At 33.9% G+C, this 27,262-nt stretch overlaps 2 protein-coding genes across 3 annotated transcripts in view; both read left to right on the top strand.

Moving 5' to 3' along the window:
* LOC106071343 (dynein axonemal heavy chain 10-like) overlaps positions 1 to 12,321 on the top strand; it is a 54,617-nt gene extending 42,296 nt beyond the window's left edge. For both annotated transcript variants that reach the window (XM_013231428.2, XM_013231426.2), the window contains 19 exons: positions 377 to 524; positions 818 to 953; positions 3,035 to 3,189; positions 3,291 to 3,379; positions 3,509 to 3,638; positions 3,834 to 4,107; positions 4,417 to 4,520; positions 5,302 to 5,454; positions 5,744 to 6,082; positions 6,237 to 6,437; positions 6,666 to 6,830; positions 7,491 to 7,631; positions 7,721 to 7,892; positions 8,150 to 8,281; positions 8,374 to 8,585; positions 9,131 to 9,298; positions 9,837 to 10,017; positions 10,552 to 10,697; positions 11,683 to 12,321. In XM_013231428.2, the coding sequence (XP_013086882.2) occupies positions 377 to 524; positions 818 to 953; positions 3,035 to 3,189; positions 3,291 to 3,379; positions 3,509 to 3,638; positions 3,834 to 4,107; positions 4,417 to 4,520; positions 5,302 to 5,454; positions 5,744 to 6,082; positions 6,237 to 6,437; positions 6,666 to 6,830; positions 7,491 to 7,631; positions 7,721 to 7,892; positions 8,150 to 8,281; positions 8,374 to 8,585; positions 9,131 to 9,298; positions 9,837 to 10,017; positions 10,552 to 10,697; positions 11,683 to 11,829 (3,193 nt within the window). In that variant the 3' untranslated portion in view covers positions 11,830 to 12,321. The remainder of the gene's footprint in view (positions 1 to 376; positions 525 to 817; positions 954 to 3,034; positions 3,190 to 3,290; positions 3,380 to 3,508; positions 3,639 to 3,833; positions 4,108 to 4,416; positions 4,521 to 5,301; positions 5,455 to 5,743; positions 6,083 to 6,236; positions 6,438 to 6,665; positions 6,831 to 7,490; positions 7,632 to 7,720; positions 7,893 to 8,149; positions 8,282 to 8,373; positions 8,586 to 9,130; positions 9,299 to 9,836; positions 10,018 to 10,551; positions 10,698 to 11,682) is intronic.
* Positions 12,322 to 20,256: 7,935 nt separating this feature from the next.
* LOC106071341 (hillarin-like) overlaps positions 20,257 to 27,262 on the top strand; it is a 101,709-nt gene continuing 94,703 nt past the window's right edge. The window contains exon 1 of the mRNA XM_056005471.1: positions 20,257 to 20,658. The gene's annotated coding sequence lies outside the window, so the exon portion shown is untranslated. The remainder of the gene's footprint in view (positions 20,659 to 27,262) is intronic.

The raw sequence follows: 27,262 nt of genomic DNA, 5'->3' as shown, positions 1-27,262 counted from the left end.
GTTGTACATAAAATACTACATACTGTAGAGTGTGGTTGTACATAAAGTACTACATACTGAAGAGTGTGGTTGTACATAAAATACTACATACTGTAGAGTGTGGTTGTACATAAAGTACTACATACTATAGAGTGTGGTTGTACATAAAGTACTACATACTGAAGAGTGTGGTTGTACATAAAATACTACATACTGTAGAGTGTGGTTGTACATAAAGTACTACATACTATAGAGTGTGGTTGTACATAAAGTACTACATACTGAAAGGCATTAATTAAATAATGATTCATAGAGAGTGCACTACATACTGAATAGTTTGATATTTACATACAAATACAAAACTACTGAAACTTAAAATGTATGTTATTTTACATAGGTGGACCTCAGAGAGTCTGCCACCAGATGAACTGTCTATACAGAATGGTATCCTGACAACCAGAGCCAGTCGATTCCCAATGTGTATTGATCCACAACAACAGGCTTTGAATTGGATCAAGAGAAAGGAGGAAGTCAACAATCTCAAGGTTTTTATTTTCATTTCAATAGAATTTGATTCAGTAGTTGCTTTGTTAATCTAGCTATTGTAAAGTTGACCATCAGGCACTATTTCTTTTTCTACATATTTTTTCTTTCTTTCATTTTTTAAACCTGCAGAGAAACTCAATTTTTGTTAATTGTAAAGTTAGCATAATTTTAGACATAATACTTTTATCAACTAAACCTCTGAATGTAATTGTCAAAGAATCATGATAATTGTTTTTAATAATAATAATTAATTAATTATAATAATTTTTTAAAATAAAAAAAAACTTTTTAGGTGTGCACCTTCAATGATCCAGACTTCCTAAAACAGCTAGAATTGGCCATCAAATATGGCTTCCCCTTTTTGTTCCAAGATGTTGATGAGTATATTGACCCAGTCATAGATAATGTGTTGGAAAAAAATATCAAAGGTTTGACGTTTTGTTGTAATTTACATTAATTTCTTTTTCACATTTCATTCTAAATCAATCAAAGGGAAACAATGCTATTTGTGTTTACATAGATTGTTGTTTTTTTAAATTCTAACTCAGTACACAAACATAAGTAAATTCCTGGCATTTATATACAAAGACTATTATTCATCTAAGTAATTGAATATCTGTGTTTCGATCCCCTATCTTATCTTATCTTACATGATACAGACATTACTTCAAAAAAGAAGATGATTACGTCCTATGCATCATGCATTTAGTCATTCATATTAACCAATGACCTGAATTCTGCCAAGTCACTGATTTTCCTGGCTAGCTCAGGCAACCCATTCAATGCTCTAATAGCACTATGGAAGAAGGAGTATTTGTGCAAATTTGTCCTAGCATATGGAACGAGAAATGTGCCTTTATCTTTGTGTCTTTCTGAGTATTTTATTAAATTTAGTTTTTGTATTTGAAGATTATGGTTCAGTGTTTTCTGTATAATTGCTACTTTACTTTTAAGTTTTCTATCCTGAAGGCTTTCTAAATTTAGTGATTCTACTAAAGGTGTTACTCTAGTCAAATGTGAATATTCATTCACTGCTCTATTTTGTGTCTGTTCCAGTTTCTTAATGTTTTCTTGAGTTGAGGGGTCCCAAACAGAGGATGCATATTCTATTATTGGCCTAACCAAGGTTAAATAACATTTTAGTTTTATGTTTTTATTTGATTTGTAGAAATGTCTTTTAATAAACCCTAATGCTTTGTTTGATTTTTTGATAGTTTCATCAATATGTGGATTCCATGACAGTTTTTCATTTATTATAACACCTCAGTATTTTGCGTTTTTAGTCTGTGTTACTGGTTTGCCATGAATAAGATAAGTGGAATTAATTTGTTTTAGTTTTTTTGTTACTCTTAATAGCTGTCATTTTTCTGGGTGGAAAGACATGCTCCAATTTGATTCCCATTTCTGTAATTCATCTAATTCTCTTTGTAAAATTTCTGTATCTTGTGTTGTTTTTATTGTTCTATATATTATGCAATCATCTGCGAACAATCTGACTTTTGTTCCTGAACTAATGCAATTAGGTAAATCATTTATGTAAATTAAAAATAGTAATAGACCTAAGACTGTTCCTTGAGCTACACCTGAGTATACTGTTATTGGTGTTGATTTAGAGTCATTTATTATTACAGTTTGTTCTCTCTCTATCAGAAAATCTTTAATCCAGTGATGCAATGGACCATCAATGCCAAAATATTTTAAGGAGGGGGGGAGTGACATTAGCTTCTTTCCAGTCGTTTGGTACTCTGCCCTGGTTAAGAGATGCCTGAAAAAGTATTTTGAACACTGGTGCTAGCTCATTGCTTAATTCTTTGAGTAATCTAGCTGGAATACGATCAGGTTCAGATGCTTTATTAGGTTTGATGTTGGCTAATAGTTTTTGGATTCTCTTTTCTTGTACTTTTCTTGTACTTCTATATCTCCTATGTTGTCTACTTGGTTTAAATTAAGTAATATGTCTTTGTCTCCTGGGGCTGTGAATGCTGATGCAAAGTATTTATTTAGGATGTTAGCTTTAGTTTCATTATCATTATGTGTTAAGCTATCTTCTCCTTTTAATGGCGCTATGCCTGTTGTTTCCATTTTCTTAGACTTAATGTATGACCATAGGTTTTTGTTGTTATCTTTAGATATTACATTGTTTATGTATTCACTCTGCAGCTGTCTGCTTACGTTTTTTGTTAGGTGTTTCATTTTTATATACTTTTTATAAACTCTTTCTGCCTTAGTTTCTTTAAATTTTCTATATAGGTTTTCCTTCTGTCTACAAAGCTTCTTTAATCTATTATTAAACCTGCATTTATTTATTTTATTTAATGTGTATTTAGTTGGTATATGATTTTCTATAATGTTTTTAAGATAGTTTTTAATGAAATTCCAGAGGTCATCAACTGGTTGGTTAATGTCTTTTTCTGATAAGAATGTTTGTTGAAAGTTTAATGCAGCTTGGTGTAGTTGTGTTAGGTTGCACTTATTCCAGAGTAAGATTTTTCTTTTGGGTTTTGATTAGGTGGCCAAGGAAGAGAGTTTGTCATGCTTGGAGACAAAGAAGTGGACTATGACCCCAACTTCCGTTTGTATCTGAACACTAAACTGGCTAATCCCAAATATGGTCCAAATGTCTTTGGCAAGTCAATGGTCATCAATTATACAGTAACACTTAAGGTTTGTTCTCAATCTTTTTATAGACAACTTTGTAGTTATTAAAGGAAAATACATTGACAAGATTCATTTTAGTTTCTGATAGTAGATGTATTTTGTCTTAGGGCTTAGAAGACCAGCTTCTTAGTGTTATAGTCAAATTTGAAAGGAAAGAACTAGAAGAACAAAGAGAAAGACTTATTATGGAAACAAGGTAAATTCATTGCAACATCATCACAAAAGAACATCAATAAAATTTAGATTTTGTAAAGTACATACTGTTCTCATAGTAAGTGACTTCCTACCAACTTGAAAGTGTAATTCTTTCTCTTTTGATCTCTAGTGTAAATAAGAAACTTCTTAAAGATTTAGAAGACTCTCTGCTGAGAGAACTGGCTCAGTCTCAAGGTAATATGTTGGACAATGTGGAGCTGGTGGAGACTCTAGAAGAAACTAAAACAAAAGCTACTGAGGTAATTAAATCACATTTTTTTTTTTATATTTTCTGAATTTCATGGTTTTTTAAATTTATAATCATTACAATGTTTTATTAAATTTTGTTTAAAATTTTCAGTAAAAAATATTTTAATGAGAATCAACCAAGAGTTATGTACATTTCATATTCTACACAATATTTAAAAATATACACAAATGTATTTCTTTTGCAGGTTTCTGAGAAACTCAAACTTGGAGCCAAGACTGCAATAGACATTGAAAAATTAAGAGACGGCTATCGCCCTGCTGCTAAGCGAGGAGCCATTCTGTTTTTCGTCCTTGCCGAAATGTCTCAAGTAAATACCATGTATCAATATTCATTGGCCTCTTATCTGGAAGTGTTTGGGCATTCACTAAAGAAAAGTTTACCTGATAGCATCCTCCAGAAGAGACTAAAGAACATCATGGACACTTTGACCCACAATATCTATAATTATGGCTGCACAGGTTGGTTGGTTGTCATCTGTACCTTCACATGTGGTTGTGTGTATTAGTTTAAAAAAACAACAGAATGTATGTAGTTATTTACTGTTTAGGATTATTTTAAATTATTACAATTTAAATTAAACAAGAACTTCTTTCATCACATTAAAAAAATGATTTAACAATACAAATTATCAAAAAGTAATTTTTTGATTTTATAAATGTGTATGTAATTAGGTTTACCTCTTTCTTTCAGCTGAATCTCTTTGTAAATACTTTATTGGATGATTACATTTGTAGCTTATAATTTGAACATTTTACTGAATTTCTTAGGTATCTTTGAAAAGCACAAGCTTCTGTTTTCATTTCAAATAAATATTAAACTTGAACAAGATAAACAGGCAGTCACACAAGATGAATTAGATTTCTTCATTAAGGTCAGAAACTTGATTTCTTAAACAACTTTTAAGAACATTTTCAAATTCAAATCTGTTCATTGGCTCTAGAAGTTTCAAACAAGTATAAGCAACAAAATTACAGGGAAACTGGGCATTGAACATGAAGCTGCTAACTTAAAAATCTTAGATCTCATCTATTAACACTTTGTTTGGAGACCTTGACTAAGATCCATAAATTAACTACACTAAAAAAAAATTTAAAAAAAGCAAAATATAAAAATAAAAAAACAAATCTAAGGTGAAGAACTGCAAAAATCTACTTAACTCCCTTTTCTATACTAAAAAAATAATTAATCAACACTAATTGATAAACTAATTTTTTGATTCAATCAAATATATTGACAGTAATGTCATGGACTATGATTAATTATGCAAAATTTTTACTTGATCTGAGAATGGGAAGTAGGAGAATAAACATGTAGGCCCACAAAATTTGTATCAGACAGATAGACAGATGGAGTGAATTAACATAAGCTTTGTAAAAGATTTTGAAAATGTTGATCATTATGCAGGCAACATAGTAATATCCAAAGGTTACATTCTAATTCTATAGAACCCTGAAAACCTGTTGAACGTAAAAATAAAGAAGTTTATTAAACAAAATAGAATTTAATAACATATAGAAAACGCTTTTATTTTTCTTACTTTACTTACTTTACTGTCTTATGTAGCAAATTGAAGAATGAATTACATGTTTAAAAAAATAAAGGTTATTCTATATGTCATTAAATTCTATTTTGTGCATTGATTTATGAAACAGGGCAAAGTGGCACTTGAAAAAAGCAAACGCAAGAAACCTTTTTCATGGTTTCCTGACGAGGGATGGGAAGACTGTAATCGTTTGGCAGCAGACTATCCAGTGTTTAGTTCTCTACTAGATGATATAGAACGAAATGAGAAAGCTTGGAAAAAGGTATTTTGAAAGAATGTTTCCTATTTTGATATCCATTTTTTAAATATATGAAGTTATTATTATAGCTGAAGTGATTTTTGTCCTACATATATTTGATTAATTTTGGGAGTTCTTAGATATCCAGAGTAAACTTCCATAGAGTTGTAAACTTTCTTTCAAATTCTTGGGTATAAATTTATTCTGCAATTTGTTCAAATGGTCTATTCTGTAATTTGTTTATTTTGTAGGCTCTTTCAAATATACACTTTTAATCTTGTCTTTGATTACACACTATTTTCTTTTCTTTTAGTGGTTTGATCATGATGCTCCAGAATCCCAGCCATACCCACTCAATTATCATGAAAGATTAAGTGATTTCCAAAGTCTGATGCTTCTTCGCTGCTTTAGAATTGACAGAATTTACAGAGCTGTCACTGAATATGTCACTAAAACAATGGGAGAGAAGTATGTCACTCCTCCGATCATCAGCTTTGAGAACGTTTACGAGCAGAGCACGCCTATGTCTCCAATAGTTTTTATTTTGAGTCCTGGCTCTGATCCCGCAAGTGATCTCATGAAGCTAGCTGACCGGATAGAGTTCGGAAGTAACAAGTTGAAATTTCTCTCCATGGGTCAAGGTCAAGAAAAGGTGAATTTTGTATCTGCAATGGTTTTAATTAAACTTGTAGAGCAGTTCGTCTGTCAATAACACTCATTAAAACAGAGACTTAAAAAGATCTCTGGGTCAATCTTTCTACAATATATTTTCTCTAAACTCTATGTTCTATCTTGCATCTCCCCAGGTGGCTCTGCAACTGCTTGAGACAGCCATCTCACGTGGCCAGTGGCTAATGCTTCAGAACTGTCATCTTTTAGTTCGATGGCTTCGTGAGCTAGACAAGCAGCTTGAGAAGATGACTAAACCTCATCCTGACTTCCGTCTTTGGTTGACAACTGAGCCAACTCCATCTTTCCCTATAAGTATACTACAAAGGTCTCTTAAGGTTGGTAGTTATTTTAAAAATAAATCTTTATATTCAGTGTAGTCACTTATTTATTGTCCCATTCTATTAATTGCTAAACATAATGTAATGAAAAATTAAATGACTAAATATAGAACATAGAAAAAGAAGAACAAGTCAACTCTTTTTTTTTTATAAATGTAGCTTTACATGTTATTTCTAAGTAACATGTTTCTTTCATTTATCTCTAAGCCTATAAATTTTTACTAGGTTGTCACAGAACCTCCTAATGGTCTTAAGTTGAATATGAGAAGCACCTACCACAAGATTTCAGCAACAGCTTTAGCTGACTGTGAACATGCAGCTTTCTCCTCCCTTGTTTTTACTTTAGCCTTCTTCCATGCTGTTGTACAGGAAAGAAGAAAGTATGGAAAGGTAACTATGGAATAATTAGTCAGCTCCACAAAGTCATACTGGCCAACATGGGCAAAAGCTAAACAATTTTATACAGAAATTGCCTATTTAGACTGAAGCTGCATTTGAGGAACCTTTAATGAAATACTATCTCAAACACTTAATTAGTGGCCCCACAGTCACAGAGTCACTTATATACTGGTAATTAAAATCTTGAAAACAAAAAGATAATGAAAATTGGATTTCAATTCCATCTTAATGCTGCTAAAATGAATACAAAACTTACTTATAGACTTTCAAAAGTGTTTTGCACATATGAATCATGGATAAGTCTGCTAATTCAGAGGAAATATTTTGAAATTCAAATAACAAGTTTCTAAGAAATGCAGGCATGTAGGTTTTTTTTAATAGACACAGTTATTATATGGTACTCTCACACCATTGTTTAACCTGTTTTGTTTGACTATTTATTTTGTATTTTAAAGTAAACTTTATTCAGGTTTGACTGAAACCATAAATTATATTAACTTCTTATTAGCATTTTATGCAGCTTAATTTCTAAGAATCTAAGAAAAGAATCTGAACACTAAATTGTTGAAAGATTATATATGTCTTATTTAGTGTTTTATGGCTAAAGTTGCTTTGTCTGCATGACAGTTTATCATTTCATTTATTGTACAGATTGGCTGGAATGTTAGTTATGATTTCAATGAAAGTGACTTCAGAGTGTGTATGCAGATATTAAACACATATCTAAGTAAAGCAGTGCAGAATGGAGAAACAAAAATACCCTGGAACAGCCTCAAGTATCTAATAGGAGAGGTGAGCTCATACATGTTATATGCTTTATAAGTCAATATGCATTGCACTTTGGACATTTCTTGATCTCACAACTATGTATTCTCATGTAGGTGATGTATGGAGGTCGTGCAATAGATGACTTTGACAGACGTATACTTCGAACATACATGGATGAGTACATGGGTGATTTCATCTTTGACAAGTTTCAGCCATTCCATTTCTATCATGATGAAACTGTAGATTATCATATTCCTGAAGATGGCCCAAGAGATGTCTATGTTGGTGAGACAGTCTTTATGTATATCTCTTTTAAATTTAATAACCTTAAAAAAACAAAGTCCAGAAAAATTTATAGCTCTGTGATAAATTAAGCTAAATCAAATTTCATTTAATACAAATTAGAATTATATAATTTTGTTTAAGGCCCTTTTTTAGTTATTATTGTTCAAGATAATATATGTTGATTAGTGAAGGCTGGTAATTTTATTTTTACATTGAGTTTACAAAGTTTGTAAAATAATCTAACTTCCTTTTTAAAGATTACATTGAAAGTTTGCCATTAGCCAACACCCCAGAAGTGTTTGGCCTACATCCCAATGCTGAAATTGGCTACTACACACAGGCTGCTAGAGACATGTGGACACATTTAGTTGATCTTCAACCACAGACAGGTACATTTCATTGGTTTCAATGTTTAAAACTTCCTTCATATATGTTGTTGCCACAATATCATGTTGTTTGTATTGTTTTGACTGTATTATAGGGGACTCAGCCAGTGGTATCAGTCGAGAAGACTTTATTGACCAAATAGCTCAAGATGTGCTCAACAAGCTACCAGCTGAGTTTGATCTAGATAAAATTAGAAAAAATCTTGGCATTGATATCAGTCCAACTACTGTTGTATTACTTCAAGAGTTGGAGAGATTCAATTTACTGATTGGTCGCATGAGAAGATCGCTGGTTACATTGAAAAGGGTAAGTTTTTATTTCATTAATTTGTCTTGACTTCTTAGTTGGCCATAATGTAAAGTGTGTCAATATCTTTATGTGTATATACTGTAAGTAATTATAATCATTAACATTAGTGTACCAGTTTCTGTAAATTAAGGCGGAGTATGGTCATTATGTATATATTCCCATTATTATTTTCAGTTAACTAAGCAAACTGATCCTTAATTGACAATTAAACTATGAAATATTATCAAAAATTAGTTTAACTTTTCATTAGATAAGTCGTTTTATTCCCAAGAGAGTAACTTTTAAAATGGAAGCACATGTCTGAGATTTTTTTGGATGCATATTCATATAATATATATAATATAAGTCATTGAACATTTCAATCCATATTGCTATATTATAATGAAATGAAATAGTGCAGATTAAAAAAAAAGGAAATCTCTACCTACTGAGTTGATTTTGTACAAATGTTTGACTCGTTTTCTCTTTTTCAGTGAGCAAGGATTTAGTTACACTTTTTATAAATAGGGATAATGACTTATATGTAATGTCTATTTCTCTAGGCCCTTGCTGGAGAGGTGGGAATGTCTAGTGAACTGGACGATGTGGCCAGGTCAATGTTTAATGGTCAGATTCCATCCATTTGGCGGCGTTTGGCACCGGATACTTTAAAATCACTAGGAAATTGGATGATTCACTTTGAGAACAGATACAAGCAATACAATACATGGGTAAACAGTTCTGGGTTCAAATCCAATTTTTTTAGATATTTAAAACCATAAATTATAGCTATTGGATTTCAGCTAAGTATGAAGTTTTGAGCCTTGGTGCTGGAGCTAGTGACAGAAGAAGAGGAAGAAAATATGCTGAAAATAGGTCCTGGGTCCATACATATTGTTTGTCATATTTCCTTAACCTTCTTTTCTCAATAGCAATCCTAATTTAATGCTGCTATATTACAGATCATGTTTTTAAATTGCAGCTATTACTTATATCTTTCTTGACTTGAGTGTATTTATCCATCACTTGTCAATTTAAGGAAAGAGATATTAAGACATTTGACAACTAGCAGAGTACACATTACAAACAAAACTTCTAGCTATTTAGTAGCTATTTAGCTATTTCATGACATTTTGCTGTTAATGGCATCAATTTTATTTTATTTATATTTTTATTCAAGCTGACTAGTAATTTGTTCCTTTTCAAATTATTATTTCATTCTTAATTATTAATTTTTATTAATTATTAACTTTTATTTCTACTTTTTAGGTGAATGAAGCAGAGCCCCCAGTCATGTGGTTGTCTGGTCTACATATTCCAGAATCTTATCTCACAGCTCTTGTTCAAGCAACATGTCGTAAAAATGGCTGGCCATTGGACAAATCCACATTATATACATCTGTCACCAAGTATCCTTCTGCTGATGATGTCACAGAGAGAACTACATCAGGTCAGTATACTTCTTATGTTAATATACTTTATTATACTTTATAATGATGGCACAGATAATTTCTAGCTTGAAGCAAAATAATGTATAGGGGAAATTTGTCCAATGGGTTTTCATATCTTTGCAATTGATTTAGATGCTCAATATTCTCACCAGTAGCTCAAGGAAACTGGAAGATTTATCAGAAATTACTATAAATGCCTTCATGTAATTCATTTTTAAAATGGAAAATGCTGCTAAGAAAGAATTAATATAAATAAGTGTAACTTTGTCATTTATGCATTTTATTTTTACTATTTTATGAAAAACTGAGCTCAACTCTTTGAACTAAACATTGCAATTTCATAATTTTGTGCATTATATAAATAAGTATTAATATTTGTTTAATTACTTTTAAGTAATATGGGCAGTCTAACAACCTCTTAAAAGAAATCAGCATCAGCCATTCAAACTTTTGCAACTATGGCCTGTTAGTATTAGTTTTTCAAGGAGTTGTTTCAAATTCAATATACTATTCTAGCTTGTTGTCCTGTCTAGGTTGCTTTGTCCATGGCTTGTACTTGGAAGGTGCTGGGTGGGATCTTCAAGAAAGTTACCTACTGCCACAAAGACCCAAGCAACTCATCCAAGAACTTCCTGTACTCAAAATCATTCCAATCGAATCTCACAGACTAAAGCTTCAGGTAAGGCTTCTGATATAAGTATATTGAGTCATTAGATCAATAGTACAGAATTCTTAGTTAGCCTGAAAGTAATCAAGCTGTCTAGTTATCAAGATGTCTTGAAAACAGCAATGTGTCATAGCGCACAGCAAGGAAAGGGAAATAACTTACTTCTACAGTAGTAAGAAGAAAAAAAATGCTTTTGAAGCTTCACACTTTAAGTCACTCCATGCTTTAGTTAAGAAGACAAGTTGATCCTTTTTTATAGAGTCTAGTTTTTCATTGATTGATCTAGACATTGAAATTTCTTTTCTCCATTCCCTTGTGTTCATTCTGTCATTTGTTTTTCCTCTATTCCGCTAGAAGGATGGTCTAGCCTCTTTTCTCTTGCTGTATACAGAGACAGTTTGTCAAGCTCACCTTCACCTATTTCTTAGTCTGGTGAACCATTGGGGCACCACACAAGATTTGTCACCTGTCTTTCTCCATTCCTCTCATTAAAGCGTGCTACATTTAACTCCTTCAGTGCATATTGTTTAGTCTTCTAGAACATACTTTTTAGTTTTTACTAATTCAAATCACAAAATTAAACATATTTTTTCACTTTAAATTTCATGAAAGGTGAAAAAATGCACTAAGAAATTGAATTTTTTACATTTTTGAATCTCACAAAATAAACTAAAAAAAAAGGAACCACTAACACAATGTTGTCTTTTTTTCAAAATGAGTTAGTCCTGCAACCAATTTACACTCAAACAAAGAACAATCACTCTCACATCCAGAAAATAAAAAAAGAGAGAAGCTAAAAGTTAAACATTAAAAAGATTATATTCCAAGTTACTCACTGAGTAACACCACAATCACAAGAGCTAGCAAAGTTACTCCCTAAAAGTAACCCTGCACTGAAAGAGTTGAAGACAATTTTATAAATATTCACTTAAAAATGTTAGACTGAAGAATTAAGGTGCTTTACTCATATCAAATTGTTATTTTTTTCTTTCTACAGAATACATTTCGTACACCAGTATACACAACATCACAAAGACGAAATGCCATGGGGGTTGGTTTAGTATTTGAGGCAGATTTGGCAACACAAGAACATATATCTCACTGGGTGCTGCAAGGAGTTTGTCTCATACTTAATACTGATTAAACAGTTCACCAGTTTTACTTGATGTCTAGTTGATGTAGGCTTTCATGTCATTTATAGGCACAGAAATAAAAAGGTTAAAGTAAATTATTTTTCCTTGTATACAAAATATATAAAACAATCAGAATTTTTTGTTGCCAATTGAGCAATTTTACTTTGTATAAGTTTTGTTTTCTTTTCAGGATAGTAAGTGTCCTTTACTCAAAGGTAAAGCTTTATTTATTAATGTTACTCATAATTAGTCTGTACTTATATTTCTAAGAGAACCACAGTGTTGTTATTGTAACATTCTATGACAAGGTTTTGTAATATTATTATAAAAGTGAAATTATCTTTTACATATTTGCATGCATTAGAATTGTTAATGTTAAGGTATCTCAATATTACTGTAAGACTATGTTCATTCTGCTGATGTACATTTGAGTGTCAATGTTAAATATAGTTTTGATTATAAGGATCAAACATAATTGTTAAATAAATACTAATATAAATCCATTAATGTTTTCTTGTTACTGATGTTTTAGTTGATTATGCATCCATCTAAAGGCAAGATGCTCTACACTCAGTTATCTATAATTATCTGTAGTGCAATCTTTTTTTTATGCTTTGTAATTTGCCTTCTATAACCACTAAAAAAACATATTTGATACTTAACTCTTTCTCTCCTAATTGATGATGCCAACGTTGATCTGAACCCATTAAACTAAATGGATTTTTGGATTTATAAAGATTAATTTGTGCTGTGTAAAAATAGCTGGCTTTCTCCTATAATTCAATTTCAAATATAACATTTTCTGATAACAAACAAAAATGTTATTGAAATTTAATCTGAACAGGATAGTAAAGTACAAATGAGAAAATGGAATAATACTATCGGAACGAGGAAAATAATTATGTAGAGAAAGACTTAAACAGCTAATTTATTTGGAATAACTGCATTGCAAGTTAAGTAAAAAAATATATTAACCAAGTGTACAAGTGGTTGTCTTTATAATCTTTTTAAATAATTGTCAATGTATTTGAGAAACACAAAAATATGTTTTAAAAACCCATAAAAGTTGAATGTAACTTCTTCCAAAATATATGATAAATTATTACTCCTACTCTTACCTAGAATATAAAATTATACTTTACAAATATATCACTTCAATTGCCTACATTTCATACTTTACACCAGTATTATATTACTTGCCAAAAAATAAAAAAAATTGGCAGTAAAATTTGTCCTTGGTTTATTATTTTTATTGAAACATTGTATAAAGGCTATTGATTTACATACTTTTATTGCAAAACATCTGTACAATTTGCAGTCTCTCCTTAAAATGAGTTGTTCTGAATTTTATTACACTGGTGTCATCTCTTGATGGGTGTCACCCAGTGCAGTCCAAACCCTTGCACCCACCCTAGCTACATACCTACTACAAGCATTTCAATGAACTGTTCCTGTGTATTATAGCAATATCAAGTTTTCTTTCTTACTTTTAAGTTTATTATCAGTGTGCTAACTTGAAATGAAGTAAAGGAGAAATCTTGAAACAGCTTTTGTCACCTTTTTGTAAAACGGATATTTCTTGGTGGATTTTTTTTTCACAAGCACAATATTAGCTGACAGTAGAGCTTTGTGTAGTTTGAGTCACAATTATCACAGAACTAACTGAGAAAAAAAATGTTATAAGAAAATAATATCAAAACATTGAGTCTGATCTTCATTCATTTACTATTAATATCTTTTAGACATCAATGTGTCATAATTAGTCTTAATTATATTTAAGTAGCCCTGATTAGTTGAACATTTGGGATGAGATTTTAACCCAATTCCTTTATTTTTCATCAAACTTTCTCAGTCTAAATTTTATTGTAAAAATAACCTTTCTTTACTCATTGGAAACTTACATCCAAATAGATTACATGAATATTAGTAGATTAATCATTTTTGTCCCAGGGGATAAACCTCTGGAATCCCCTGTTTCTTTACTATTCCATGTTGTTGCAGATAATATCTCATTGTCTGGTATGTGTCAGTGTGCAGAAAGTCACCCGAGACTGTTGCCCGGGGTGTGGCACAAGGAGCCATATCAAATTGTTTCTATTTAATGATTTGATTGCCAGGGGAACAAAAGAGTGTTTGTGTCTTCGAGTTTGAAAGTATTAATTTTAGATGAGTTTGTTCCCCTTTCAAATCTTACCAAGAACACAGAGGATACAGATATCCAAAAAGATCTTTAGATGTCACTGAGATATTGTGATTAAGGTGTGTTGTCCTAATAATAACAGATCCCATTGACAACACTGCATATTGACTAGACAATACAGATCCCTTGACTCAGTGCCTATTGACCTTACAATACACATACATCATGACTTGCTGCATGTTGACTGTACAATACATAGATGTAACAACTCACTGCATCTTTTAGGATTTTGTTTATACTAGGAGAATAAATCTTATTCTTTGGGTCTTTCATGAAATTCCAATTCAAGCATGTAGAATGAGTGTGACAAACTTTCTAAGGATCACAACATTCTAAATTTTCTCAAATATTTACTCTTGAAGCTTTTTCTACATTTGGGTTTAGGAACAAAGGCAGTGGAAAATTTAGATAAAAGAAGCATTATGATTCAAATAGAGTCCATTACAAAGTTACAAATAAATGGCTGCGTGGTCGTGCGGTTTGCACGCTGGACTGTCGTTCAGATTTATCGATGGTCCCGGGTTCAAACCCTGCCCGTTCCCATCCCCCGTCGTCCTGCGGGAGGTTTGGACTAGGAAGTAATTATCTTCAACTCTGAAGGAACATCCGAAACATGTAAAACAAACAAACATAAATTGGTATTCTTAGCCCATTATGAGTACATGTGACATACACCAGATCCTGGTCTGGAAAAATGTTCTTTGATGTTATCCAGCCAGCTTTTCTTTGGAAAACCCTTTTTTTCATGCTCCTTCCTCTGTGCCTTGAAGAATGACTTTTAATAGTGAGTCATGTCTTACAATTTACCAAACCAGCTCAGCTTTTGTCTCTTGACAATATTGAGTTCTTCCTTTTTGCCAGCCACAGTGTTGGCTTGTAAAAGTTCAAACTCATTTGTCTTTTCCTGGTATCAGATACCCAGCATTTTTCAAACTGTTCATATCCATGCAGTTAGTTTTTAGGACTGAAAGTAAGGTTGCATTATTTGCGGCTGATATGAAGTATAGTGTAACGTTGAGGACATTTTGATGAAATTTCAACCTAAATGTTTTGAAGCAGAAAAAACTAACAGTATTATAAATATGTATATTAATTATGCATAAACTTGTTCGGGTATCTAGCCACTGATACTTATTTATTTTATTTGTCTGCTATTAGAAAAAGGAATTCTTTGAAAAATTAAAACGTTTAATCTAGATTTTTTTTCTCAGTGTGGGTGTGTGGCCAACGAACTAGTAATTCTTTTCCCAACAAAATACACTATATAGGCCTACAGCAATTGTCACATTTTTAGAAAAATCGTTAGATGCGTTTTCGAGATCCGTGCCCCCCCCCCCCCCAGAAGTTTCCACGAAGTTACAAGTTAACAAGAAAAACATCTTAAAATATTTTTTTTAGAAACAACTAAAACAAAAAAAGATTTGCTCAAACCCGGTATTGAAGTCGCACTGGATGTCCAAACAACTGAGCTCAATCTACAATTAGATCAATGAATAGTATTCATTGATACTTGAATTATATAGACGTCTAGAACTAGATCTACATAAGCTTTTGATTTAGAACTCTATAAGTTCTAGTCTAGATCTAGATGTAATCTAGATTAGATTTACGTAAAAATATATGCAAACTTAGATCTTATCTTATCTTATATAATACAGACGTTACTTCAAATTTCAGTTATTGGTACAGTAATGCTGACTACGCTATGTTTTATAGCCAAATTTAGGCTAAATTTATTGTTTTTACTTAGAAAAATTAAAAGCGTCAAACTAGAAATTTCCCCGTGTGTCCAACGAGCTAGTAATTCTTTTTTTCAGCGATATTCATCAACCGTTAAATTAAAAGAAAATAGTCTGTGGAGCCATTTTTGAGATCCGTGTCAAGGTTCGCCCTCCCCCAGCCCTACATGAAGTTGTGACTTCAATTGTAAATTAAAGAATCGAATTAAAAGGTTTCGTACATTTTATAATAAGAAAAAAAAGCAGTGGATTACGGGTAGCATAAAATTCAGTCTCACTGTTTTAAATAAATGATGAATGTTATAAGTTATTACTGTTTTTGAATGTCTGCATCTCATATTTTACTGTTGTTCTTGTTATGATGTGTCACATAGAATTTTCTTCTTCTTCGTTCTCATTTGACATGTCGGAGAGTTCAGATCAGTAATCCTTTATCTGAGATGAACCGCACAGTGGTTTCCAGATCAGGCAGTTTTCCTTATAGGTTTAGCTCTATATGAGGGTTTTGGGGCCAGAGTCTTGATATAGTATGCAGCTTTGAACTACCTGCTCTGCATTCTCTGGTGATGCTCGATAAGGGCAGGTTTCACTCGTCCCGACTTTAAGCTTCCGGAACATATGTCTCATTCTGTTGTGTCCGGTTCTGAGTCGAAAAATTATGCGTTGGTCATGTCGAGATAGCTTATAATATCGTCTTTTTTCTTGTAATAGGGATGTGAGCTGGTCCAATTCTCATTTACATTGTGTTGTTTTCTTGAATAATGTTGTTCAGTTCTAATTATTAAGCTGTGATGTCATATTATTAGTTGATGTTTTCGTCTTTGTCAGTCAATAGGCCTAGTATTCTACTTCAAATTAATTACTCTACGCTTGTTATTACTGCTGATTAGGTTGATGTTAGTTTCAACATTGCTGTCCTATAAAGTCTCAAGCTCAGTTTAGAATAAGGTTACTGGTCACGTTTGATTGAAGTCACGTTGTTCCGGTTAAAATACATTATTTCAGAAATGTTGAAAGTGTTGATAGCATCATGTTACTAGGTTAAAAATGGCACGTTGATATGTGTTTTTTAAAACTATTTTTAAGATGAAATATGTCTTGTCAATATTAAATTAGTGTTGTCCCAGTTGGCATATGTAATACTAGTCGACCGGCGGCGTATGCGCATACGCCGCTATGTTGTAGGGCCAACCTTAGGCCACTGCAACCTATGCGACCTCAGTGTGCCCAGCAATTTTATAGGACCCGCGTTAATTTTAGTTGTATAAATTATTAAATTAAACCATTTTATAACATATTACAGATTTCCCGCGTTAGGATGTGTCACATAGAATTTTCTTCTTCTTCTTCGTTCTCATTTGACATGTCGGAGAGTTCAGATCAGTAGGAGGTCCTGGAAATCTCCTGAAATTGCAAATTATACGAAAAAGTCCTGGAAATATCCGGAAAATTATTAAAATCTTTTGAAAAAAAACTCATACAAATCTGAAATATACAGACGAAAATTGTCTTTTTTTTCGATAGGATAACTCCCTCCGTCCGAGTTGCAAAAATAAAAGAGTGATCTTTCCATGGTGTCCAAAGTCTTGAGCGTGTTCTGTCGCCTCGATAGTTACTACAGAGTAGATTACTTCCCCACTCCGCTTTTGTTTTACGTGAGGTAGAAATAATAATAATAATAAAAGAGTGATATTGCAAATGTCCTGCCCTGCTATGGTGTGACTACGTGTTCTCTCCCCCCTTTTTTTTTCTTGTTTTCTCGTGGACTGTCCGCAGAGTGATCTTTCCTTTACTTCTTGTTTAAACTCTTGAGGGAAGAAGAGAATTATATATATAGATTATTACTGTTTATGTAGATTTTCTTTCACTGTTGTTCAGGTTGATATAAGTAATGTTATCACTGTTGTTCAGGTTGATATAAGTAATGTTAACCCTGTTGTTCAGGTTGATATAAGTAATGTTAACCCTGTTGTTCAGGTTGATATAAGTAATGTCATCACTGTTGTTCAGGTTGATATAAGTAATGTTATCACTGTTGTTCAGGTTGATATAAGTAATGTTAACCCTGTTGTTCAGGTTGATATAAGTAATGTTATCACTGTTGTTCAGGTTGATATAAGTAATGTTATCACTGTTGTTCAGGTTGATATAAGTAATGTTATCACTGTTGTTCAGGTTGATATAAGTAATGTTATCACTGTTGTTCAGGTTGATATAAGTAATGTTAACCCTGTTGTTCAGGTTGATATAAGTAATGTTAACCCTGTTGTTCAGGTTGATATAAGTAATGTTATCACTGTTGTTCAGGTTGATATAAGTAATGTTAACCCTGTTGTTCAGGTTGATCTATAGCATATTATTAATAAATAAATATCTTTGAAATACCGATGTTGACGTTATCTTTCTTTTTTCTTGTGCTAGCTGGCAAATCTATTACAATAATTACATGGCCAGAAAGGTTCAAGTGAAGAAAATCAGTGACGAGACAAGGAAATCAATTCCATTTTTTTTGTACATTTTCTTTGCCAGATTTTTTTCTTCATCTCTCCACCCTCAGCCTCTTTCTGTGTGAATCCATTTTCCAAGATCTCCAGTGTTAGGAGTAACATATGATCGATCAATGACTTCACATTCAGTGGGATACGTTGTGCTGTGGTCTTCTCCAGCTCAGTGCCAAACATACACTTACATGGAGATTTACACTGACATGGAGGTTACACTTACATAGAGGCTACACTTACATAGAGGTTGCACCTACTTAGAGGTTACACTTACATAGTGATTGCACTTACAGAGAGTTTATACTTACATAAAGGTTACATTTACATAGAGGTTACATTTAAATAGAGCTTATACTTACATAGAGATTACACTTACATAAAGGTTACATTTACATAGAGGTTACATTTACATAGATATTACACTTACAGGAACCTAAAACTTAAAAGGGGATTATAATTACACGAAGCTAATACTAGGGGACTACAGACCAGTTACAAACAACTCAAGGAAGTAACACTTACATGGAGATTACACTTACAAGAAGTTAACGCTTTTAAGGGGATTATAATTTCATGTATCGAATACCAATAAATTGAATGACTTGACTAAGTCCTATTTGAGTACCAGAGGAGAAAAGGGCCCTGTTCTGATCAACTCCCTTTGCTGTCCACAGCAGCCCTTTCAAAACTGAAAATAATATGGAAAGACAAAGCCTTAGCCCACAGCACCAAAATCAGACTGATGCGCTCCCTGGTCATGGCCACATTTTAAATGCTTGTGAGCCTTGGACGCTGACTGCAGAGCTAGAAAGGAGGATCCTAGCAATGGAATTGAGATGCTACAGAAGGATCCTAGGTATCGTATTCAAAGACCACATCACAAACCAAGAGGTTAGAGACAGGTTTACTGCAGCGATCGGACCCCATGATGACCTGCTATCATAAAGAAACGCTAGCTAAAAATGTATGGCCATATTACAAGATCTTCGGGGCTCTCAAAGACCTTCCTTCAGGGAACAGTACCAGGAAAAAAGAAGAAAAAGACAAGAGAAAGCGATGGGAGGACAACTTGTAAGGTAAATGCCCAATCCAACTCCATTTGTGTTTTTTTTTGTTTATTTCTTGATGTGTCGGCGTTTTGTGTCGGCGTTTTGTGTCGGCGTTTTGTGTCGGCGTTTAATTTGTTTGGTCCTCAGACTAGGTTTGAAATTGTGTTCGGCCATCAATTATGTGACGCAGACATTTATTAGTGAATGCTTGGAACTTGTCCGTATTGCAACTTGTTACTCTCCAATACTAATGAATTCATCCATTTTCTGGGAAACTTACATTTTTGTGATTCTTACACAGAGATATGATACACTGAGATATGATACAGTGACATATAATACACTGATATATGATACAGTGAGATATGATACACAGAGATATGATAAACTGAGAAATGATACACTGAGAAATGATACACTGAGATATGAAACACATAGACATGATAAACCAAGATAATTTAAAACGATTTCGTCTAATACTCAAATAAATCTGACCTATAAGTACATTTGGGTGTGTCATCGATTTCTCTTTGTAAAGTTACATTTGTATCAATCGGCCTGAAAGACGCGTGTAGAGTTGAAAGACTGTACCATGTAACTGAAGTATCGCCTCATTCACTGCGTTAGACTTCATTAGATGGAGAAGAAAGATTTCTTTCACACAAACCTGGCCTCTTTATTTCCTTTTTCTTAAATACACATTTCCTCTATATTCTTTTTTTTTTAATCCGCGGTCCAAAAACATTCACAATTTCTCTCTTTTTTTTCTCTCTCTCTCTTTTTCTTTCACCCCATTCCCTCTCGCATGCTGTCCAACCTTCTCTCTTGTGTACAATTATTGATAATATTGAACAACAGTTATTAACATTAGCTGTGACTCATCCCAGCGTACCGTCTGTCCTTCTTGCGACACACACACACTCACGCACATACATACACACTGTCAACGTGAGCTCTTCACTTCCATCTGCTCACTCTACGACAGTTTCGTGGCCCGCCCCGCTATCCGCAAACTCGAAAAGACGCTGGCGTGAAGACGAGAGAAGGAATTAAAAAAAACAAAATGGACTCCCTGACTGCTTTCAAGCCAACTCCATCGTCTGCTGGCGGGGGCGTGTGCGTCTGAACAATGCTCGTGCGAGTCTCGCGACTTATAGCGCTAATATTGACAGGCTACTTTACCTGGCTATCTACTTTGATGTCATCGCCAGCGAAAGCTGTCTTTAATTGTGCCGCTGCTCTGAGTAGTAGTGCTTTAGTGGATTAAATGTTCTAGATCTAGGAAGTAATGGACACTTCAGGAATTGGTTTTCTTTGGATTTCTATGTGGATTTTTTCGGTATAAAGCAATGTAAGTTGATAAACAAAGCATGTAAGTTGATAAACAAAGCATGTAAGTTGATAAACAGAGAGTGTAAGTTGATAGACAGAGAGTGTTAGTAGATAAACAGAGCATGTAAGTTTAGAGATTTTTTTTTTAAGTTCAATTTTTTGTTACCTAGATGTAATTTCTTTCTACTCTTGAAACCACTATAAACAGGTTTCGCAGACACATATCTCGTATGGATTGACTAATTGAACGAGTAGTTAGTGAACTCCAACCGTGTCTCAAACACATACTTGACCTTATACAACATATTAGCAGGAGGGAAGAATTGTTACAGGAACTAGTTTCTTTCCACTTGTGCTGTAAACATAGGTTTACTGTTGATAGTGTTGTACACAAAAGAAACAAAGTCGACATGCACACTGAAAAGGCTAGACCTCACACTAGACCTCACACTAGACCTCACACTAGACCTCACATTAGACCTCACATTAGACCTCACACTAGACCTCACACTAGACCTCACACTAGACCTCACACCTAGACCTCACACTAGACCTCACACCTAGACCTCACACTAGACCTCACACTAGACCTCACACTAGACCTCACACTAGACCTACTTGGTTTACATTTCACAACTTTGATCCTCTTACTTCAACGATTTGCCCCTACTTAATAGTTCAGAAACAAAAAATTGCCTTCGATTCCAAGATGAAGGATGTGTTTTGCATTATTTCACGTGAACACGCAGACCCAATTTCGACCTGCATATTTTGCCACACACTGATGCGGACAAAGACGAAAAGAAAATCTAATGTATTTTTACAAATTTAAACATTTGTTTTAAGTTGTTGTTTGTTTAAGATTATTAGATTAGAGAACTATAAGTATAACAAGTATTTCAGAAGGAATAATGAGTAGTATTACAAACCTTGCCTACATGGTATTAAAAGGGTTTTCTAATGTGTTGACAATATGTCTATTAGTCTTATTATCCATTAAATAACGATATACCTTATGACTGTCAGTGTCTAAATAGTCAACATAAACTTAGGCCTAGTTTTTGTTGGATTGCTTTGTTCCTTTTGGTATTTATTGACATCTGGTCTCAAACGTCCCCATAGTTCTGTCTGATTGGTTGAGTCGCGAACTAACCAACGCATGTAGCTCACTATTCAATGTTCATGGGAAATATGTCACCTAGTTAACTGCTTAGTTGATTCTAGAATCAGATTACTAAGACAGTTGATCCTGGGTCAACTTGCCCTATGTCACGAGTCAGCTGATTCTAGATGGCAGAGATATGGACTTTAAGTAACCAATTAAACTAAGATCAACTTAACAGCTAGTTCAATGTCACTCAATCTAAAGTTCTTTGGTCAATCAATTGAATGGACAGTGATAAGAGAGTTACCTTATTCTTAGATCCCCCAGAAGGTAAAGAGAATGGTGTATTGTGTGAAAACTTTTTTTCCTTCAATTTTGACTTTTAATGAAGCTATTTTTGAAAGAAACTGTGTATGTGGCATGTGCCATATTTAGAAATGGTAGCGAGCGAACACACACACACACACGCACACACACACACACACGGATGAAAGTGAAGATTCATTGAGCACTTGTAATGTCTGTCACCTGGAGCAATGTATGAATTCATGAAGTATTATAGGCATTAATGAGTTGAGTGTTGGCATATGATTCGAAATGCGGTCTAATTAACTTCAATATAGCTCAGAGTTAGTTTAGATCTTACATCTGTTCATAGAGATAATCCTAGAAAAGGTCTTCACTTAGATCGTGGCTAGATCTTTCAGATCTCAGTCCAGGACACGTAGGTCATAGTTTGGTCTTAGAATATCAGAGCAAGTCATATAGATCATAGTTTGGTCTTAGAATATCAGAGCAAGTCATATAGATCATAGTTTGGTCTTAGAATATCAGAGCAAGTCATATAGATCATAGTTTGGTCTTAGAATATCAGAGCAAGTCATATAGATGATAGTTTGGTCTTAGAATATCAGAGCAAGTCATATAGATCATAGTTTGATCTTAGAATATCAGAGCAAGTCATATAGATGATAGTTTGGTCTTAGAATATCAGAGCAATTCATATAGATCATAGTTTGGTCTTAAAATATCAGAGCAAGTCATATAGATCATAAAACATAGAAACCTGTCACAAACTTATTTAGCAAGTTTAAAAAAACATTGTCTAATGTCTGATCTAATGGCACACACCACTAAACTGGACTAGTCATTGATTGGTTCTTTGTTCACCTAGTCTCCTGATGTGTCCTGCTGACACAGGGTATGAACCTGACACTGGTACTTCAATATGTGTGTCACTGAAGTGGGAAGGGAGGAGCGGTTAGGTGAGCTGCATACTTGTGCACTCTGGTCATTGATTGTGAGCGAGGAGAGCTCTAATGGACTCACTTTTGCTGTGGAGTCAGCGGTGAGGGAAAATAGTGTGCTCTAAACTCAAACTAAAGGACTCATTGTTGCAAGACAATCAATCCTATAAACCTAATCCGTCTGATTAGAATTTATTGGTTGAGTGCACCAATCATATTGACCAAATCAGTCAGGTTAGGATTGATTGGTTTAGTTTATTGAAATTATTCTTTACAGTCACAAAGTTTCGTAAAAAAGTTTAGAAGTTTGACTAGCAATCAGAAAAAAAAACATCCAAACATTTCTGCATTTAGTAATCGTCAATGGGGTTGTAGGCCGTCAATGTGAATATTACCTAGGAAATCTGCAAATTAACTGAGTTGCACATTTAATGTGCGGAATCAAGAGTTTTTCGAATTTTATCAAGGTATTGTACACATTAACGGCTTCCCTACCGTTGTAGTTGAGATTGGGGCTACTTCAAAGCTTATATAAACTCACTCTGTCAGTCTGTTTATCTGTCTGGTAAAAAGTTTGAGCATGTTTTTTTCCTCCCATTTCCTATTCTAAGATCATGTTAAAATCTTGCACAATTATTCATTGAACCTGACAAGACAAGAATCAATAAAAAAAACAACAACTAATTCTTTAATCAACTATTGGTCATTAATTATTTTTGTTTGATATAGAAATAAGGGGAATAAATGCTACTTAATGAGAGATATGGATGTATATATGGATTTAATCCCCTTATTACGTTATAACAAGCTTTCTCCCACTCTCCATTCTCGGATATTTCGCATAATTATTCATAGTCGATAACAATACAGGAATCAATCCAAAAATTAACCCATTAGCAGATCAATTAGTACTAATTGAATAATTGTGTATTATATATCACAAAGGGAGCTAATCACTGCCATTTTTCATATAAATGGCCGCAATTAGCGGTTATTTCCCTTAGGTAAGCTTTGGTTTTAAAAAAAAGTAATCTTTTATTCTATTGCTTGTTTTAGGGTTACAATAAGAGTTACGCGTTATCTAAGTTATTTGCTCATTAATGCTTTTGTTTCAATGTAACGAGTGCCAATTGCATAATTGATCTAATATTTGCACAAGTTTCTATCTCTGTGTCTAAAGATCATTATCTGTCCTTTGACTTTCGTGCTACCTCCACTGTACCTTGAAGGATGACTTTTGACAGTGAGTCATGTCTTACAATAGGACCAACCAGCTCAGTTTTCGTCTCTTCACGGTAGTGAGGGGTTCCTCCGTTTTGTTCAAAGATACAAAAGTATACATCTAGAATGTAAACCTCGCTGGGACGGCTACTATGTGTATTTATCATTTTGGCTCACATTGGGGCGGCTGTATCAGTACTTCGCCATTGGGCTCTGCTCTGGGTCCCCTCAAGTCTGCCCATCTTTGCTTCTTGGTCTACTTCTCTCTTCAATGTTCATGCCCCCCCCCCTTAGAAATAGGCAAGTCTGAGTCTCGGATTCTTTTTTGTTTTCTTGAAAATACTATCTCAGAATGTGAGCCACTGATAGCAACACTTCAAGAGCGACACTAAAAATCTACTGCCAGTTAGGAGCATTAAATGTCTTTAAATAAATGAAAATAAAAAAAAAATGTAGTTTTTTTTTAAAATCTTTTTGCTCTTCCGATTGTTAACGCTATAGTCTCTAAAAAAAATAGTAAATGGCTTATGCGTTTATAGTCTATGGATTTTATTTTTACCATGCACTTAGACTGTAATACTTTCCATTTTGTAACTTCTTCATTGCATTGTAGAGTCTTGCAGCTGAAATAATCACGTATCCAATATAGGATAAAATTCTAGAAAAATATTCTCATCTCTACATTAACCATTGGTTCTTGTTCACTTGCACCCAGTTAGTTGAGAAACAATGTGGACTCTTCATCATTGGAAGACTGAGATGACACACTAGGTAGGACATTGTTATGTTGTGAGACTAGGTATGACACACTAGGTAGGACATTGTTATGTTGTGAGACTAGGTATGACTCACTATGTAGGACATTGTTATGTTGTGAGACTAGGTATGACACACTATGTAGGACATTGGTATGTTTTGAGACTAGGTATGGCACACTATGTAGGACATTGGTATGTTTTGAGACTAGGTATGACACACTATGTAGGACATTGGTATGTTTTGAGACTAGGTATGACACACAATGTAGGACATTGTTATGTTGTGAGACTAGGTATGACACACTATGTAGGACATTGGTATGTTTTGAGACTAGGTATGGCACACTATGTAGGACATTGGTATGTTTTGAGACTAGGTATGACACACTATGTAGGACATTGGTATGTTTTGAGACTAGGTATGCCACACTATGTAGGACATTGGTATGTTGTGAGACTAGGTATGACACACTATGTAGGACATTGGTATGTTTTGAGACTAGGTATGACACACTATGTAGGACATTGGTATGTTTTGAGACTAGGTATGCCACACTATGTAGGACATTGGTATGTTGTGAGACTAGGTATGACACACTATGTAGGACATTGGTATGTTTTGAGACTAGGTATGGCACACTATGTAGGACATTGGTATGTTTTGAGACTAGGTATGACACACTATGTAGGACATTGTTATGTTTTGAGACTAGGTATGACACACTATGTAGGACATTGGTATGTTTTGAGACTAGGTATGGCACACTATGTAGGACATTGGTATGTTTTGAGACTAGGTATGGCACACTATGTAGGACATTGGTATGTTTTGAGACTAGGTATGACACACTATGTAGGACATTGGTATGTTGTGAGACTAGGTATGACACACTATTTAGGGAATGTTTGCCTGGGTGACTCGCACTACTGGTGTAAATTTCAACTCCAACTTGTATCGATTCCATGGTTTGTAGTGATGCATGCAGTTCGATCCACTGTCAGGAAACATTGTGATCTGCTCACGGTCTGTCGGCCAACGTGACATATCACTCACTGCTAGAACTCAGTGACTCATCTGCTCTGTGTCTGGTGGAGACATTTCAATTTGACCAAAAGTCTAATCTTTACATTCTGATGTTAGTATCTGATCTAGATCGTCTGATAGTCAGCGTTTGTGTGTGTGTGTGTGTGATAAGTAGTGTGTGTACTTTGTACATCTGCTTTGTAATAGAACATATTCCTGGGTTTAGTTTTGTCATAGAAGATACGGCGTTTCAAACGGAGGTCTTTTTGTAGCTAAAGAATGTTGGCTACTAATGTAATACTAGTAATATAACGACAAACGATCTAGAACTATGACGCCATCTATTTCTGTGCACTACACTTCTCAACCAATCTCTAGAGCAGTGCTTTCCAAACTTCGCACATTATATTTAACAGAACACTTTGCTTATTTTTTCAAAGAGATTGATCTACGCGGTGGCCTACTATTGAATTATTCTAGTAGTTGTGGAACACTAGGGTTCCGCGGAACACAATTTGAGAAACACCTCCCTGTTGTCTGTATGGTCCAATCCTTAGGTTCGTTCATTCATCTTTTAGTGTTTTTTTTTTATTTTTGGTTTAGAAAATATGCATAATTTATCTTTTACGGTCGCAATAACTGACATTGAAAAGGGCACGTTTATATCAGCCCAGCCTTAAGGATTTAAAGATGAATAGAAAGATCTACATCAGCCTTAAGGATTTAAAGATGAATAGAAAGATCTACAGCAGCCTTAAGGATTTAAAGATGAATAGAAAGATCTACATCAGCCTTAAGGATTTAAAGATGAATAGAAAGATCTACAGCAGCCTTAAGGATTTAAAGATGAATAGAAAGATCTACATCAGCCTTAAGGATTTAAAGATGAATAGAAAGATCTACATCAGCCTTAAGGATTTAAAGATGAATAGAAAGATCTACATCAGCCTTAAGGATTTAAAGATGAATAGAAAGATCTACATTATATATGCATGTAGATCGAGATGCTAAGCCCACACTGAAACTCCACATTGAATTTCTACAGCCACACCATTCCTGGAATTGATATAACAACTACATTGAACCAACTCTTTACTTGCTCACTCATACACGACCATACACGCAAGGCACACACACACACACACACACACGTACGCATACGTTCCATCCTAGAGTAGTCTGTAATCAAAAAGGTGTTGCTCTGGTAGGCAGTATCGATCCTATAACTACCATCAGATGTCCTGAGAACTTACTAAACCACTGGAATG

This window comes from Biomphalaria glabrata, chromosome 12 (assembly GCF_947242115.1).
Source record: "Biomphalaria glabrata chromosome 12, xgBioGlab47.1, whole genome shotgun sequence".
In the NCBI taxonomy this organism is placed as follows: domain Eukaryota; kingdom Metazoa; phylum Mollusca; class Gastropoda; family Planorbidae; genus Biomphalaria; species Biomphalaria glabrata.
Note: the sequence above shows the minus strand (reverse complement) of the source record. Positions and strands in the feature narration are given on the sequence as shown.